This window comes from Cladophialophora psammophila (assembly GCF_000585535.1).
Source record: "Cladophialophora psammophila CBS 110553 chromosome Unknown aczJe-supercont1.10, whole genome shotgun sequence".
Taxonomy (NCBI): domain Eukaryota; kingdom Fungi; phylum Ascomycota; class Eurotiomycetes; order Chaetothyriales; family Herpotrichiellaceae; genus Cladophialophora; species Cladophialophora psammophila.
In genome coordinates, this window is record NW_006912931.1 from 300881 (window position 1) to 317293 (window position 16413).

The 16413-nt window shown below is 52.2% G+C and overlaps 8 protein-coding genes across 8 annotated transcripts; 4 read left to right on the plus strand and 4 right to left on the minus strand.

Moving 5' to 3' along the window:
- Window positions 1–534: 534 nt before the first annotated feature.
- A1O5_06824 (uncharacterized protein) lies at window positions 535–1552 on the minus strand (the record flags this gene model as incomplete). Its single annotated transcript, XM_007747415.1, has 2 exons — window positions 535–1122; window positions 1181–1552. 2 exons carry the CDS (start codon window positions 1550–1552, stop codon window positions 535–537), a joined length of 960 nt encoding a protein of 319 aa, XP_007745605.1.
- A 240-nt stretch (window positions 1553–1792) lies between these two features.
- A1O5_06825 (uncharacterized protein) lies at window positions 1793–3008 on the plus strand (the record flags this gene model as incomplete). Its single annotated transcript, XM_007747416.1, has 8 exons — window positions 1793–1862; window positions 1925–2149; window positions 2219–2238; window positions 2302–2358; window positions 2413–2489; window positions 2558–2621; window positions 2676–2758; window positions 2822–3008. 8 exons carry the CDS (start codon window positions 1793–1795, stop codon window positions 3006–3008), a joined length of 783 nt encoding a protein of 260 aa, XP_007745606.1.
- Window positions 3009–3588: 580 nt separating this feature from the next.
- A1O5_06826 (uncharacterized protein) lies at window positions 3589–6145 on the plus strand (the record flags this gene model as incomplete). The annotated part of the gene is made up of 3 exons (XM_007747417.1): window positions 3589–3624; window positions 3682–4553; window positions 4636–6145. The coding sequence occupies 3 exons, from the start codon at window positions 3589–3591 to the stop codon at window positions 6143–6145; spliced, it is 2418 nt and encodes an 805-aa protein (XP_007745607.1).
- A 155-nt stretch (window positions 6146–6300) lies between these two features.
- A1O5_06827 (uncharacterized protein) lies at window positions 6301–8168 on the minus strand (the record flags this gene model as incomplete). The annotated part of the gene is made up of 6 exons (XM_007747418.1): window positions 6301–6677; window positions 6809–6923; window positions 7085–7153; window positions 7262–7674; window positions 7819–7960; window positions 8004–8168. 6 exons carry the CDS (start codon window positions 8166–8168, stop codon window positions 6301–6303), a joined length of 1281 nt encoding a protein of 426 aa, XP_007745608.1.
- An 858-nt stretch (window positions 8169–9026) lies between these two features.
- On the minus strand, window positions 9027–9980 carry A1O5_06828 (uncharacterized protein; the record flags this gene model as incomplete). Its single annotated transcript, XM_007747419.1, has 1 exon — window positions 9027–9980. One exon carries the CDS (start codon window positions 9978–9980, stop codon window positions 9027–9029), a length of 954 nt encoding a protein of 317 aa, XP_007745609.1.
- Window positions 9981–10437: 457 nt separating this feature from the next.
- A1O5_06829 (uncharacterized protein) lies at window positions 10438–11568 on the plus strand (the record flags this gene model as incomplete). The annotated part of the gene is made up of 1 exon (XM_007747420.1): window positions 10438–11568. One exon carries the CDS (start codon window positions 10438–10440, stop codon window positions 11566–11568), a length of 1131 nt encoding a protein of 376 aa, XP_007745610.1.
- Window positions 11569–12270: 702 nt separating this feature from the next.
- A1O5_06830 (uncharacterized protein) lies at window positions 12271–13317 on the minus strand (the record flags this gene model as incomplete). The annotated part of the gene is made up of 1 exon (XM_007747421.1): window positions 12271–13317. The coding sequence occupies one exon, from the start codon at window positions 13315–13317 to the stop codon at window positions 12271–12273; it is 1047 nt and encodes a 348-aa protein (XP_007745611.1).
- Window positions 13318–14433: 1116 nt separating this feature from the next.
- Window positions 14434–15311, plus strand: A1O5_06831 (uncharacterized protein; the record flags this gene model as incomplete). The annotated part of the gene is made up of 2 exons (XM_007747422.1): window positions 14434–14539; window positions 14620–15311. The coding sequence occupies 2 exons, from the start codon at window positions 14434–14436 to the stop codon at window positions 15309–15311; spliced, it is 798 nt and encodes a 265-aa protein (XP_007745612.1).
- Window positions 15312–16413: the final 1102 nt, after the last annotated feature.

Sequence of the window (16413 nt, forward strand, 5' to 3'; positions counted from 1 at the left end):
TCGCAATACGTTAAGACTCGATGGGGACTAAGAAGTAGCCAGCAAGGTGAGGAGAATAAGAGACGCCTTCAGGTTCCTTGGAGGTTGTCTAGGTCAGAGTTAATACTGTACCGCAATCGTTGTTCCCTATTTTGTCATATTTAGAGCGCAGTGTGTAGTGCCTGCGCTTCCACAACGATGACAGTCACTGCAACTACACTCCCTAGGATCTGTAATTATGTAGGCGGTATCTTCCTCAAAATGCTTTCCTGGCGTGACGCGTCCGCGAACATCAAAGCTTCTTTTATAAAACCACCGCAGTTCATAGCTTCGCGCCTAATGAAACTGACCGTCAGCACTACTGCCGGCTTCACCATGACCTGGAGACAACCGCATTTGCCACACTCACCTTCAGCTGGAGCCTTCAGACCGCACTGAGCGGAGACTTGACGCCAGGAAGCCATTCCACGCCGTGCCCACTGATCCGGTATTCTTCTCGATCGATTCCAGTGTCAGTCGGATCGGAAGAGTGAGACAAAAGAGAGAATAGAACACTCACGAGCGATCTTGTGTCCACAGGTCTGTATGAAATACTTCCATGGAAACCCACCCTCGGTATCCCAGGTCGAAGACTGCCCTAGCCACCTCCACTACGGGAAGCGTGCCTCCATGCTGCGGCTCACAGGGAAATATTCGACAATTTCTTGATTGCGTCATGAATGGCGGCTGATCAAGATCGCGTCGTGGGTACCCAGTCTGATTTGGATCGGCTACAGTGGCGTCGCTCAGCTGAAAATATCCAATGTCGCTAGGCGTCACGGTATGGCGCATCTCGGCTAGACTCTCCTCTAATCTGCGCCGTCCGTCTACTCGAACCGGGGCAGCCTGGTTGAAAGGATCTCCAGCTTCTCTGGCCGCGATATGGAAAGTATCCAGGCAGAGACGGACATTGGAAAGTCCGACCAGGGCGACAATGTCTCGAGTTTGCTGCCAGGTGTCAATATGGATCCCCCACGCAGTCGCTTCGTAGGCGACTATCTTGTTGTACTTCTTGGCCAGAAGACCTAGCCTTCGGATGTTCTTCGCTATGTCATGGGCGTTAGATGTCAGGGGTTTCTGCAACGGGTAAATGCAGGAGCACATCTAGAGAATGGAGTCAACTGAAGTACTCCGGAACCAAATGAAGGATGTGCGCGCGCACTTGGAGTATCGGAGCACCGAGGATCTCGCAAAGTTGCAGCCAGAGATCAGCTTCCCGCAGGCGTGACTCAATGTCCCCTTGGTCCCTTAGTCCATCGTATGCGCCGAAGGGATTCAAGGCAATGATTTCCAACGACAGAGCCGATGCCTTGCGTTCTATGTCCTTAGCTGCAAGCCGCAGTTTCCCTTCCCGGCTGTCTTTTTCGGCAAATTGTGACGTGGAAGCATGAACCTCGAGGCATTCAAATGCCAATTCGACCCCATCGAAGCCATGTGCGTGGGCAGCAACGAGTTTCGAATAGATGTCGTGACCCGCGACCGACTTTCCCAGTGCGTTGGTGGCAATCGCCACGCGTACTGTATCAGGCACCATGACGGTGATGATGATAAAGTTGATGATGTCCAAGATGTATCATTCGTTCCCAGTGCGATGATATTGTCTTGATAAGTTGAACCGTCACGGTGCCTTACCGGGTCCTAAATTAATCGGCCGGGAAACCCCCTTTTGACCAGTAAAGGTGCCTAAAACGCCTCCGTTGTCGACCATGTTACTGTCATTTGTGGTCTTTCTAGATTTTGGGGTGACATCACGCAGATACAGGAAACGATGACCATGTCGATAGGCGAGAATCAGGCTACTTCTCCCAACGTCCACTCCGGCTCACGGGTTGTGATTGTCACCGGTAACACAGTGCTTCCCCTTCAAAAGGACAGAAGCTGATTGTGTGGATTGCCACGACCGCAGGCGGCGCAGATGGCTTCGGGGCAGCAATTGTCGATCGATTCAGCAAGGAGGGCTGCAAGGTGATTTTCATTGACCTGAATAGAGACAAGGGTGAGAAGAAGGTCGAGAAAAACGCCGGCCTCCACTTCATCTGCGGCGATGTGACCTGCCGCGAGACTTGGGAAGAGGCCCTTCGCTGTGGGAGAGAATCATTTGGAAGAGTTGATATTGTCGTCAATAACGCCGGTGAGTGGACATAGGGAGAGGGAGGCCGTGGTCGCCCGTTCGAAAAAGGTCTGACTTTTTGGGCGTCAGGCATCACATACAGCCCATCAGTATGAGCGGACAGGGCCCTATTTTCCGTTTTCCAACATACAGGGTTGACGTATCTCCTCTAGCCCGTACACACCAAGCCCATTGAACAATACGACAAGATCTTCAATATAAATCTCAAGGTACAGCAGCCTCAACAGGACTTGTGTCAAGCCTAACCCATGGTCAAATTGCAGCCTGTATTCCTCAGTGCCCAAGTGATCTGTCCATTCATGCTTGAGCAGGGAAGCGGGGCTTTCATCAATATCACGAGGTACGTTCTGTCACCAGAGGATGAAGACATCTGGACGGAGGGAGCCACTCACCGTATGGGACCTCCAGCACGGGTTGTACCCGACCTCGACCAGGATTCGCCTTCTATAACGCTTCGAAGGCCGCGGTTAATGTGAGCGTTTGATAACAAAAGACATCTCTAGTTAGTGCTAACAAGGGCCACAAGATTGCATCCAAAACAATGGCCCTCGAGTATGCTCCTACCATTCGATTCAACTGCATTTGTCCAGCCGTAGGAAATACGTCCATGTGAGCTTCCTAGCCTTTCTCTCTAGCGCTTCCAACAAGTCCTGACCTGAGAACGCACTCTAGGCTCCAAGCGAGCATTGGGGATGGAACAGAAGCACAGGCAAAATTACGCCAACTAGAAGAGATGTTGCCAATGAGAAGAGTGACGGAGCCGGAAGACATTGCCAATGCAGCATGGTTCTTAGGGTCGGATCAAAGTTCGTTCATCACAGGTACCACGATCGAGGTAGATGGTGGTCGAGGAGTGTAGCCCAGGTTTGTCTTTCTCCCGGGTTGCTAGGTAGTACCTTCGAGAAGTGCTTTGTACTCTGTCAATTGAGTAGAAACAATTTCTAAGCGGTGCCGATGGGCACTGCACATGGTTTTCCGTTAGTGCGTGACTAGCAATTAGAGCAGGGGCCCTTATGAGAGGAAGTTGGCCTAGTGGCTCCGGGCTGATAGGTGCCTATTTAGGTGCAGGACCCCTGGGGTCTCACCCGAAAAGCTTGTCCCAGGGGATGTCGATGCGTGCTTAGACCCCCAAGAACCTCCAAAACACCTTCCGGGGCCCCGCCAACTCCCATCTCGCTCAAACTCCCACGGCCCGAGCACCAATTGTGAAGAATAGGGATTCTTTCCTGGTCAATCTTTCTTCCCTTTCTCCTCTCTCCACCTCCACCCCCCCGAGTTCGCTACCACCAGAAACCATGGAATGAGCCTTGGACGTTTCCCTTTGTCCGAACTTATAACGCCGTGTTCAAGCCTCGATTATCACATCCGACCGTACGCCGTATGTCGAGCTGACCGCGTAAGCTGAATTCCCAACCAAACCACCCAGGTGCCCTCTCAACATGGTCGCCGCGTGTGAGGCATGTCGAAGCCTGAAGGTACGAAACGCCGCAGCTCCCGCCCTTGAAGATGAGACCTGACTTGGCCCGATACAGATGCGCTGTTCGAGGTCGGCACTGCCAGAGGGGTCGACCGACACGCAGGACCCATGCGACAGATGCAAACACCATCGTCGTCCATGCAAAGTGCCCACTCCTCGTCCTTCGGGACGAAAGCCAGGGTCTCGGGGACGCTATCACGGTGTTGAAAAGGCTTTGCGCAAGATTCAGACCGAGCTGAGGAAAGCAAAGCCACCGACGACCTCGTCAGATTGGCCTGACCAGGCAAATATCCTTGGACTTCTAGGCCTTCCTGAAGGCAAAGAGGAGATTTTGCATCTCATGCTGTCGAGGAATGGCACTCAGAGTCACTCCGAACCGCAGAATGATGTTCCCGTGCCCCTTCATGATCCCGAGGAGGGAATTGCCCCGGCGGTGTCCGGAGTGCCTGCAACCAGCACAACATATCCTCACGAACCTCCTCGCTTGGATACCGTGAGCACCTCGCAGAGCCCACCAGGAAATGCATCACCCGATGATACGAGCGCATCGGTCAGCAATCCGCTGGGCCTCGTGGCTGACGCATGCGGAGAGACTCACGACTTCGATCAGCAATCAAACGACAGCATTCCGTCTCTCACATCCGAGCCGGGATCTAGTTTCATCGCAACATCAGGCGAGGCCGAGCCTCGGACTCTACCCCGCTATCTTTTGAGGCGCCCTGGTTATGTTTCCCTGGGCCTGAAGCTCAATAGGAAGACGCTAGAAGATGGTCTGGACGCCCTGTTCTCCCAGACTGCTCCCATTTGCAAGTACTCAGACTATTTCAAACCTTCTGATGCGGCCAAGCATCGGGATACGGGTCCAGACTTAGACCCAGTTGAGTTGGGTTTGGTCTCTGTGGAAGAAGTCAATTACCTCTTCCCTCTGTATGTGGCTTCTAACCCCGGAGGGATTATCTGTACCTAGATGGTGGGCTGACTGATTGACTGACTGACTGAACTTCCCTAGGTTTTTTGAGAGATTGCATCCCATCAACGGTATCCTCGATCCTCTGTTGCATACTCCAGAATTCGTACAATCTCGGTCTGCCCTATTATTCACCTGGATCTTGGCCATCTCAGCACAGTTCGATCATCACTCGGGGTCTATTTCCAAACGGCTACGCATTCACGGCGAACACTTGTCGAAACAAGTGTACGCCAATGGATATAAATCTGTTGAAATTGCACAAGGCTACTATATTTCCCTGCTCTCTGCGGTGCCTGCTAACACGATGGCCGAAGAACGATCATGGCTATACACCATTTACGCCTTTGGCGTCGCAGCAGAACTGGGCCTGGATCGTGAAGCCCAAGCCCATAGACACTTCAACCACGTAGCCGGAATAGAGAAGAATTATCAAGCCTTGTCGCATCATCATTCGGCGGTTGAAGCGTTCGATGACAGAGACGACCCTCATCATCGAGAGGACTATCCCCAAGATGCAGATGCGATGTATGCGGAAAGACTGGCACGCAACCGAGAGCGGACCTGGCTACGAATTCTACTTTGGGAGCGAGCGCACAGTGCCGCCCGGGGCCGTGTCAGCGCATTCCCGGAGACGGAACTGACCCGGAAGATCGAGACCTGGCACCTTCACACATTGGCTAACCCTGTGGACAAGTATACTTGTGCATTTATCGTACTGCGTCAACACCTTGGCACGCTCCAGAATGAACTCAAGCGACAGATAGGCTGCCAGCACGCCTCTCGGCACTGGGTGAGAGAGCTTCTAGATTCCATATTGGAGCCCTGGTGTCGCACGTGGCTTGAGACCCCCGATGGACCCGCGCCGCCTTCTGCTCCGCACGTATCCAACACCTTCCTTCGCTTTGTGTATATGCATGGAAGACTGTGGACCTTGTCGTTAGCTCTTCATGGAATTGTCGATGGAGGTCAGGACGCGGCAGCGATCAAAGCCGACTGCTTCGAAGCCGCGGTAAATTGCTGCGAGATGGCGGTACATGACCTGCTCGAGATAGGTGAACCCATCTATTGCATGCTGGCCCCAACGTGGGCAATGATCTCCTACTCGGCCGTTTTGGCGCTACGACTCTTTCCGCTCTTGTACGGCGGTAAGCAACCAGGCAATGAAGTCGAACTTCTCTCCCTTCTATCCCAGGTCGCGCTTCAACTTGAGCGAGCCGGCACCACCCCATCTCACCGCTTCGGAATCGCAGCCCTTCTCGGACAGCATCTGTTTAAGATCCTGCGGACCAGAGCGAATGTGTTGATCCGAGTGGCCCAAGTCGGTGCCTCTCATTCACTTCCGGCACCGAGTCCCGGGTTCGAAAGTCAGGGGCTCGGCCATCAGACCTCTCAATCCGATGCACAACATTTCGACCCGTTTCTCTCGAACTCTGATCCATTTCTCACTCTACCTTTCCTGCCTGGAGGCGACGAAGACGATGATTCTGTTGAAGGCTTCCCGGATGTCCTTTGGGACTGGGTTGGCCATGGTTTTGTCGGCATAGGATGAGAAAGAAGAAGATTGGGAACAAAAGATTTGATTGCTTTTCACCGGCATCCTTCATGCCAGCGAGAAACAAGGTTTGATAACTACTTTGCAACCTGAACAGGAGTTGGTTCACCCATCCTTTGAGCAAGGAGCTTTCGAATTTCCTGTGATTCTCTCTACAATTTGCTCAACCTGACCTCACCTTTGATGGCTTTGGTGACGAAGAACGGGTCCTCCCTCAACGTCCTACCGAGCCCGATCATATCAACGTCACCGTTTTCCACGGCTTCGGCCATACGATGGCTGTCACGCCAGCCGCCTGTAGTACCGATGACAGCGCGCGACAGAACCTTCTTCAACTCTTGCGCCCACTCAACGAAATAACTACCCCGGGCCTTCTGCGAGGGCCGGTCGGCCAACTCTGTCATGATGTTTCCGCGCCAGGCCGGCGACTCATACGTACCGCCCGAGATGTCAAAGAAGTCGACCCCGGCCTCCTCGAGCCATTTGATCACCACACATTGCTCGGCAAAGGATTGGCCGCCTTGGATGACTGCACAAGACACATTAGACCTAGAAGGAATTTGGGAGTCCAGGGAGAGGTGAGAAGAAGAATGCGTGCAACGGCCAAAGAAACTTTGCTCGATATGACGAAATTCTCGAAATTTTTAGGAGCATACTCACAATCCTGGCAGTTGAACTTGACAGCAATAACGAATTGATCTGACGGCAGCTTTGCTTTTATGGCATTGACGATCTCCAGGATGAATCGCGCGCGATTTTCAAGACTCCCTCCGTACTATGTATATGTATATACGCAGCAAGGGTTAGCCTTCTTGCCACCTTGATATGTTGGGGTATGATCCAGAACAAAATATTACGCTGGAAAGGAACAAGAAGGGAAAGAAGGGGAATCAGATCAGTTGATTGACAAATCCAGACACGCGCACGCGCACTTACCTCATCTGTCCGCCGGTTGGTCAAAGGTGAGAGAAATTGATTCAGAATATATCCATGTGCGCCGTGGAGCTGGGTCAAATACGATCAGCATTTGTGAATAACGCCTCGCTTGGCCACAGAGAGCAACGACCAGCTTTTGAATTTTCTGATGTAACAGAGGAGGGAGTGATGACTGACAATGATTCCATCGGCACCAGCTTGTGCCAGCACCTCAGATGCCCAGACATAGCGGCCCACGAGCTCCGCGATCTCGGTCTTGGTCAAAGCGACAGGCTTTCCGTAGGTCTTGTTCAGACATGGGCCGAGCTGCACGTCGGATGCCGACTTGGGCTGCGGATTCAGAAACTCAGGCACCTGCCGGCCTGGGAATTGCAGTTGGGGGAGACACAGGGCGCCGCGAGACCGGGCGGCGCGGATGGCGGGGGCGAATGCCGCGACGGGGTCCCAGGGGTTGCGCGGGTCCAGAACCGCATTGTTGTAATTTTCCAGGTTGTTGCGATCGATTGGAATGTTGCCAAAGCAGATGAGGCCCGCGCCGCCGTCAGCGAGTTCTGTGGACGAATTAAACAACGGGACTTGAGTATCCGGGACTGAAGTAGGGGAATGGCACAGAGAGATTCATTGATTCAGAGAGACCAAAGTATTCTTTCTGGTGGTGGTGGTGATAGCAGTAATGATGGATATGCTTGGAAAACCGGGGTATGCGTGTATGCTGGCTGTTGGTTGAGACTAACCTTGATATAATTCTGCGTATCGAGCCTTCGGGATGCCCGTCTTCTCGATATCCTTCTCATCGTACGTCGACGCGTACTCGCTCAGAGGCGTCCTATATATTCGGTTCTTGATGACCTTGCCCGAAAGTTTCAGGGTGATGGGCTATGCATGTCAGCGCCAAGTCCAGGAATAGATGTGAATGTACATGAAAGATCAGATGCCAATATCTTATTCTTCTCTCTGTATTTTGGTAGGTTGCACTTGAAAAGGGCCGGCCGTCCGTCCCCCCTCCATCCAGGATGGTGGAAATAAGTAATTCTTCAGACAATATAGATGCAATACATACTTGTGCTAAGGCTGATAGAGACATGGCTAAGGGGGCCTAAGTTTTCTATTCTTTTCCTCTGGATCCCGCCGCTCGCACTTCTACGCTCAAGATCAACCGACGATGCAGACTTCAATGAAAGTGACGAGAGGGAAGCGAGGGTGGATGGCTCTAGCGGTGAACAAAATCAGGAACTCGACTCTTCTATCCCCCTTCCATGCACGCTGTGTGTTCGTCTTGGATCCTTATATTGGCTGCAATCAGGGGCGCCAACCTATGGCGGGTAGAGCCGGCGAGAGAAGTCGGAATTCTGGAATTACGAAAGCGTCTTCCCCCAAAGAGATACATGAGAGGACCTTCGTTTTTCCGCGCGCACCACTCGCGGAAGTGCAAAGACCGGTTTCGCCTTCGCCTCCGTCTTCATCGTCGCTTGCAAATTGTGGAGAAGTGTTTGGGGTGGAGCCGAGGGAGTGGCGGGGTCGGTGGTTAAATCTGGACGCCGGTGAAACAAAAGGGAACGTCGCCGAATCGGCGGAGGCTCATCAGGCTGCTTTAATGTACATTGCTTGGACGAGCGAAGGAGATATACACACTAACCACGGACTTCGTTTTTAGGTACATGCTAGGTGTTTTGGTGACTGATATCTGTTTCCTCGACAAGGAGACAACTTGACTCTTTCTCTTCCTCCTCCTCCTCCTCCTCCTCCTCCTCCTGAGGTGATGAACTCCTAGAAGCCGAAGCAGAGAGAAGGCGCAGGCGCAGATTTGGCCGATGTCCTCGAAGCTGTGCGTCCCGTGGATTCATCCAACCCTCGCCAGAACCTCCTGTGTTAAGGATGCCTCTGATGCGTGTATCCGATGCAATAGGTATACAACCATACACATCAAAGTCCCTCTAGGAATTCACAGCCGAGACGTTCGCTGCATGAAACGCAGGGCCTGACGGACACCACACGAGTCAGGCCCTCGTTCGAGCCAGAGAGTCTGTTGTGCAACTCCCACACGGACCAAGACTTCAGTCCCCAGCATAATAGCCCAGCCGCACTGCTCTGCTAGTTTTATCAGTCTTGTTCGTGCCGGCTGGTAGCACATATCCAGTACGGCTCCTTTGCCACCACCATCTCTGCTGCGCAGAAAGACTTCGCAGATTTTCCATGACAAGAGCTCGCCCGCCTCGCGAGGCTCGTGATCCGGAACAGTTCCAATCACGATCCCTGGGGCCGGCAGTCGCTGTGCTTCCGCCACACTGTCGAGATAGCGCACCTTGATGCCAGGGATGGATTTCTGGATTCCTCCAATTAGGTCGTCAGCCTCTGATTTCAGCCGGTTTGTCAGATAGATCTCACACGGCTGGAACCACGTCCAGAGGGCGAAAAGGGCACTTCGAGCGGCCCCACCCGCGCCGATGACCAGTGCAGCTCGGCCATACGCACTGTCGAGGATAGCCGGGGAATTATGCAACAAGGTCTCCCGGATGCCGACACAGTCTGTGTTCGTCCCAATGTATCGGCGTCGTCCTTGCTTGTCCAGCCGGATGAAGACGGTGTTCACGGCCCCGATGGCCCGGGCCTCTTCCGTGAGGTCATCCAATGCGGCCATGAACGTGACCTTGTTGGGCATGGTGACCGACGCCCCGATGCAGTCGGGTTGATGCAAAACATCCAAGAAGCGTTGAGGGTCGGTGGTCTCGCAGAGCTCGTAGGTCCATGATGCGCCAGCGGAAGCGAACAATCTCGAATTGATGGCCGGTGAGTGAGAATGAGAGATCCGGCCGCCGAACAGATACGTGCGAAGTCTTTTGGATTTCGAGTCTGGTGTGAGAGGTGATCTTCCATAGGCATAGGATTGATCCAGCATGTTCATCTGGTTGCGTGATGTAATTGCAACCGAATCCATGGAAGCGCAGTACCGGAGGGAAGAGTCTTAGAGTATATGCCGCAAAAGTTCTGCGGCCACTGCTTTTCCACAAATCTACAGAGTGGAACCCTGTATAATATTCTTCTCCTGTTTAAATCGCTGTTAATCAGTCCTCATTATCGAAGACCGACCACATGCATCCCAATGGGTGACATCAACATCCGAAAAGACGGGTCATCCGAGCGACGGGATGGCGGTTATCATACAAAGCCCGGTGATCAATTTAATAGGCCGGAAAAAAGGAAAGCAGGGCGAGAACAAGCGATTCCATTCCAAGCGACTGAAAAAGCAGAAGTAATGAAGAGAAGCGAGACATTAATTGATCTTGATGGCGGAAACGGGTAGCTTGCGTACCTACCAAATCCTCATATCTGCCTAAACAGTCTCTTACCAAGAAATGCTCGGTCCGTCGAAAGTTCGAGTCGCACTCGTTGGAGGTGGAACGATTGCTCCATTGCATGCAAAATATCTCCTCGCTTCGCCGTCGTGCGAGCTTGTTGCTATCATTGATCCGTTTCCCCCAGGTAAAACTCTGGCGGACAGCTTGAAAGTGGTTCATTATCAAAATGTGGTGGATTTGGTTTCGTCACCATCCACGAAGCTGCTAGCTGTTGAGCTATACATCATCTGCGTGCCTTCAGCTCTGCACGTCCAAGTCGCCACCGAGATATTGAAGACGGCCAAGCCCAAGGCCATCTTGGTGGAGAAGCCATTTGCCACGGAATCGGCGTCGGGGGAACAACTACTTGCGTTGGCGAATGCCCAAGGGTGCAAGGTCGCAGTAGGCCATCACCGACGGTTTCACGCTGCCGTCGGCGCTGCCAAACAGGTCATCTTGTCCGGAAAGTTGGGTCGGCTTATCGCCATCTCGGGTGTCTGGACTTGCAAGAAGAATGAAGGATACTTCACTGCTGCTCAATGGAGAGGGTCTCGGGCCGCCGGGGGCGGGCCAGTGTGGACAAACTTCGTCCACGACATTGACGTGATGCATTACCTTGTTGGCTCCAGGGTCACGCGCGTGTGGGTCACCAGCACGTTGACTCAACGACAACATGCGGGAGTGAGTAAGGGCGATCAAGTGGAGGAAGGGGCGGCAATGATGTTCCAATTTGCGAATGGTGTTGTGGGCACCTTTGTCATCAGCGACAATGTATCCAGCCCGTATGGGTGGGAGTCAGCAACCGGTGACAACCCGCTCTACTCGCAGGCTGAGAGAGCGGTGGATTGCTATCGTATCTTCGGCAGCCAGGGGACCGTAACGGTCCCTGACGGAAACCTATGGACATATCAACAGGAAGAAGCGGACCGTAGAAATCTGGAGATTGGATGGAACGTTCCCATGAGCCGCGAGACCCTTGCGACCATGGATCTCATTCCTTTCCAACAACAGACGGAACATCTTGCCCGGCTGGTGGCGGGCAAAGAAGAGCCAATCTGTTCTGGAGAAGACGGTCTCGCCGCTGTCAAGGTGTGCGAAGCTGTTTTAAGGGCTTTAGACCGCAACGATGGACAGCCAATTGAGATTTGAACTTCCTGGTGCATGAGGAGTGCGTCATTTCGTCCTCCGGTCGTCGGACTCCGTAGTTTGCACATACCAAGTATATATACTCGACCGTAGTAGAGAAGGAGTTGGTGTTGGACACAGCGTTACCCTGTATGGAAGGTTACCCGATCACGTTTGCTGTATCCAGCATGTGCAAGCGTCTTGGCACTGCCGAATTCTCCATGTAGAGGTCCATAATAGACACTAGACAGATTTCTCTTCTGCAATCAATTCAATCAAAAGTTACCCTGGTTCTTTTACAGTTCCTTCACACAGCTCTTTCATTTGTCTGCTGCAGGGCGTGCTTTTTGAGGGATAAGTGAATACTCTTCACCAGAAGCCATTTCTTCAAATTTGATCTGTAGGATACGGCCACCGAATGCGAAGCCGAAAGGTCAGATTGTGATCAATATTCAAGGAAGATAGCTTACTCTCCTAGGCAGCTCTTTTGATTGAAAAGACCAGTTTGAGCATCACTTGGACTTCAGAGTATTTTATTGCGTTAAACTCCTCAAATCAACGTTCCAGGAGCATTTTAAAGAATTTGTGGACTTGCGTTTTCCTCTTCTGGGGCAAGCCGGTCGTCTCCTACCGAGAACTTGGACTCCTGAACTCTCTGCCATTGGATCTCCGCATCATCAGATTTGATTCGATTTTGAATGCAAATTCGCAATCCCAAAGCAAAAGCTACTGTGTTCCTGCACCCCCTGGACCCCCTGCACCTGCATCTCCCGGATCTGCGCCTCCTGGACCTGCAGCCGCCGCCGCCGCCAGGTCGGGATCCGGATAGAACGACCCTCTCCCTGTCGGGTTCGTCTCTTGAACCTGTTGCAGAGGAAATGGATGGGGAAGCCCTGGTACCACGGGTGGCGGTGCGCCTTGCTGGTTAGGGAAATCATGAAGTGGTCGGTTACCGGTCTCCCCGGGTAGACGTGGCGCAACGGAACTGCTTGCCCCTCCTGGATATAAGTGAGTTGTGCCATCTGGATTTATGTTCGGATCGACCTCGAATGTCGCATGTTCTCCCCGAGGATCCACAGACGTATGAAACCCGTCGGTCGTTCTGATTGGCAACTGTCCAGTGGACGCGCCGAATCCGCTCGACCCTACTTGAAGTGGACCGGAAGCGTGCCTTAGAGCATTGTTGACGCTGTCTCTCCCATCCTCATCCCTTAAGGTATCAAATTGATTGTGCACGGGAGGCTGTAAAGGCTCTTCTGGATTGAAGGAGCGCGTCGGCGCCCCGTGAAAGTCGCCTGCTGGCCCTCGGATCTCGGGGTGACCTCCAGGCGGTTCAACAGCTGGTCCCGTCCCTAGAGCTGGAGGTGGTCGAGCAAGCATCGCCTTCTGTGCCGGGGTTAGTTTTACCCCCGGCACGTCTGCTAGTCCCGACCCGAAGAAAGGGTAGCCTGCTTGGCCTGGGCCGCCCGAGTGTGGTTGTAAGTTCCCGAAAACCGAACTTGGAGGTGGTGTCCTTCCCGTCGGACGTTCGTTCGCTAGAGGATCTCTTCTTCCTCCTCCTCCCCAGAAAAGCTCTCCTGGCGCAGGGGCGTCGTGCCCTTCAGGAGGAAACACGAATCCTGGCCCGTTTGGTGGTGGAATTGGTGGTTTCGGTGTGGGTGCTGCGATTGGGTGCTCTGCCGGAGGCGGCGCATGGGCTGCTGGAGGTGGTGCATGGGCTACTGGTGGTTCAATGCCGTGACCACTCGTACTGACGTGCCCTTTTGTAGGCATCCTGACTCAATGCAATTCGAATATGGTAAATTCAAAACTCCGACACCTCGAATTCTCAGAGCCAGTCTTTTCGAAAACGAAAGTGGTATTTGCGTAGAGGGTTAGATAGCCATTTTAGTGAAAGATCAAATTCTGGAAAATGAGGTTGGAACCGAGGAAATGATAGGCAATATATAACAACCGTGAATTATTCGAGCTCGCGCTGCCGATGCGATTTCCCCCGTATTCTATATTCGATGTATCTTGAACACGGCACCAATTCGAAGCGCATGCTTCGGTTGATATCAATGTAAGCTTATGCCAGGGCACATGAATAGTAGCTTCACTAAACATTTCGCGATAAATGAGGATCCAGGTTCAGCTGTGACAAGCGGAACATTCCACTCCGCCCCCAGGTTTAGGCAATCAACATTACCATGCCGGCCTCTTCCAGCGAAACCATGAGAACGGTATAGCTTCTCCGAGTGTCCGATATCACCGCTCTAGGTAAGCTGATATCTATTTTTACCTGATGGGGTGATAAGTGGCACCCTTTCAAGAATTCAGCAATGGACTTGGGCCTAAAGTTCGAGCACTATCAGCCTTAAAATGACCTCTAATCATTGCCCTGTTACTGAACCGAGTATAGCCTGCAGGATTCGAAGGGGTAACAGCGCCTTGTACCAGCCCCGCGTAACCAATATCTCTGTAATTAGGGCTACCCTTTGCCATTCTTGCCCTTCGCCATTCGCACCCTACTAGTATTCTGAGTAATTCTCTTGGCACTTCCAAGTCTGCCTCTCTTTTATACGAGATTCTCGGAGACTGTACGATTGCTTATCTCACACCAAGCCTTTTCAAGCTCGATAGGATTTGCAAAGGAGACGATACAAATAGTACCCGCTAATTTCTTACAGCCTCGGCCACTGAAAGATGGGTCTGATCCTTGAATGTCACAAAACTGGTAGTCCCCGCTATATTGATTGCGTTTCTGACACGAAAAGTGTTATCTATATATGCTCTCAACTCTGCACCAGTTTAGTGCGACACGACTCTCCTGACACAAATACCCTAAGCCCACTTTCTGCACCTGACAAGAACTCTCATATTATAGATCGACAAAGAGTGAACAACATCATGACGGATTGGGCAGAGCAAGACCCGTCGGCCGACCGGATCGGCCAATTGCTCGAAGAAATCAAACAAGCAGTCTACGAGTATGGCGAAGTACATCGCGCTCAAGGTGCGTAGTCTCTCTTCGCGCACTCTATCAAGTTGGTCGTCTTGGACCAAGGAGGAAAAAGACCTGATCGATAACCTTAGGCATGGACGAAAACGAACACCAACCTACTCTCCACCAGCACTCAAAGTATATCTACGGCCTAACAAAAGAGTATCTCAGCTACGATCCCAGTCACGCAGGCATCCGTAAGTTGTACAGGTGGTTCGGTCAGACCATCCGAGGCCTATTTCCTGGCCATCACAACCTACAGCCAGAGCAGCACAAGCCGTACCATCGAGACGTGGCCGTCGGCCAGGATGATGAAGAAAATATGTCCGACATGGATCCAGACCTAATGGACGACAGTGACGATGAATATGACGGTGGTCATGGGGATGATCAGGGCAACGGTGATGATCAGCACGATCAGCACTACGACGATGGTTATCATGACAAGCATCCTGAGGATGACTGTTGCTGCGGAGGACATCATGGTCGACGTCACCACGGACATCAAGATGGCTGGAATAGCAAGGGGGAAGACGATGGCCACGAGGGGTGGGATGGAAACGGAGGTCACGACGCCCAGGACAACGGAGATTACGACCAAAATAACGATTGGAATGATCAGGGCGAAGACGGTCAATATAGCCACCACGACGGAGGCGATTATGGGGACGAAGGGCATCAGCATGAGCATCAGCATGAGCATCAGCATGAGTATCAGCATGAGCATGAGCACCAAGATCAACATCAACACCAAGGCCACGGCCAGTGGGGAGACGATTATTAGATGCTGTTGTCTCAGTTTGAACTTTGAAAGGCATATCCTGTTGGTAGCTTTGGAGATGCGAAATTGCTTTACCTTTGATTGTATCGCTCACCGGTATCCTCTAGCGCTTTCCTCGTCATACTCAATCTACAACTTCAGTTGAATGGAAGCGATGCCAACCTTGTCCAAGAAGCAGGCACTTTCGAGCGATCATTTTCCGCTTAGGCCTTTGCGACCACCGACGCGTCAGTCTGGATGTGGTCGTTCATCTCTTCAATTAGACTGTCATCGCCTTTAGCGGCGGTCGAATCGCGACGTTCCGCCTCTTGCACTTGATCATATGGACGGTGGTGCAGGCGATCTTGTGCCTCACCCTTGACAAAAGGCGTAATCGACTCCTCCATCGTTTTTCTTGCGGTCTGGGGGTGAGAGACAAAGAAGTGTCCAGCTGGTTGATAGCATTTGTCAGTCCTGCGAGACGTTTGTCTACCTGTCCGTTAAAGTCCTTGATGGCTGCGGTTGACATCACTGCCAGGAGATGATCTTGAATGCACAAATTGAGAACATTGTCCGGTGTCTTCGGGAGGCTCGCTAGGGGCAGGCCGTCCAGATTTGAGGACGCTTCCTTGTCAAGGTCTCATCATCAACACGTCGATTAACAACGACCAACTTGAAAATGTAATATGCGTGGTTAGATTAAGAAGGTACGCCAAGGAGGACCCTGCTGTTAGCCTGAGAGGATGGGAAGAATGTGCTATTGCAGCCAACCCACTATTGCGGTGGGTCCCTCTTGGTGCTTTTCCTCATTTTCTTCTCTTCCCCGATACGACATATATCACCCAGTTCCGCCGCAGTTCTTTTCATTTCGAGAGCTCTTAAGCCAGAAAGGTAAATCGAAACAGGATATTTAACGGGGTCAGGACTGCTTATCCCTCAGTCGGCGCTTCCTCGTTGCTCTGAAAATATCTTGGGTATTGGGGAGGTTCTTTGGCGGGGGCTTTTCTTTCTTTTTTGGGGGGGAAAGAAAAAGGAGAAAAGAAAAAAAGTCGGTATCACCACTTTGGTGTCATCCTTGCCCATATCTTCCTGAATTTGGGGACAGTCGACCCGACACGCACGAAGA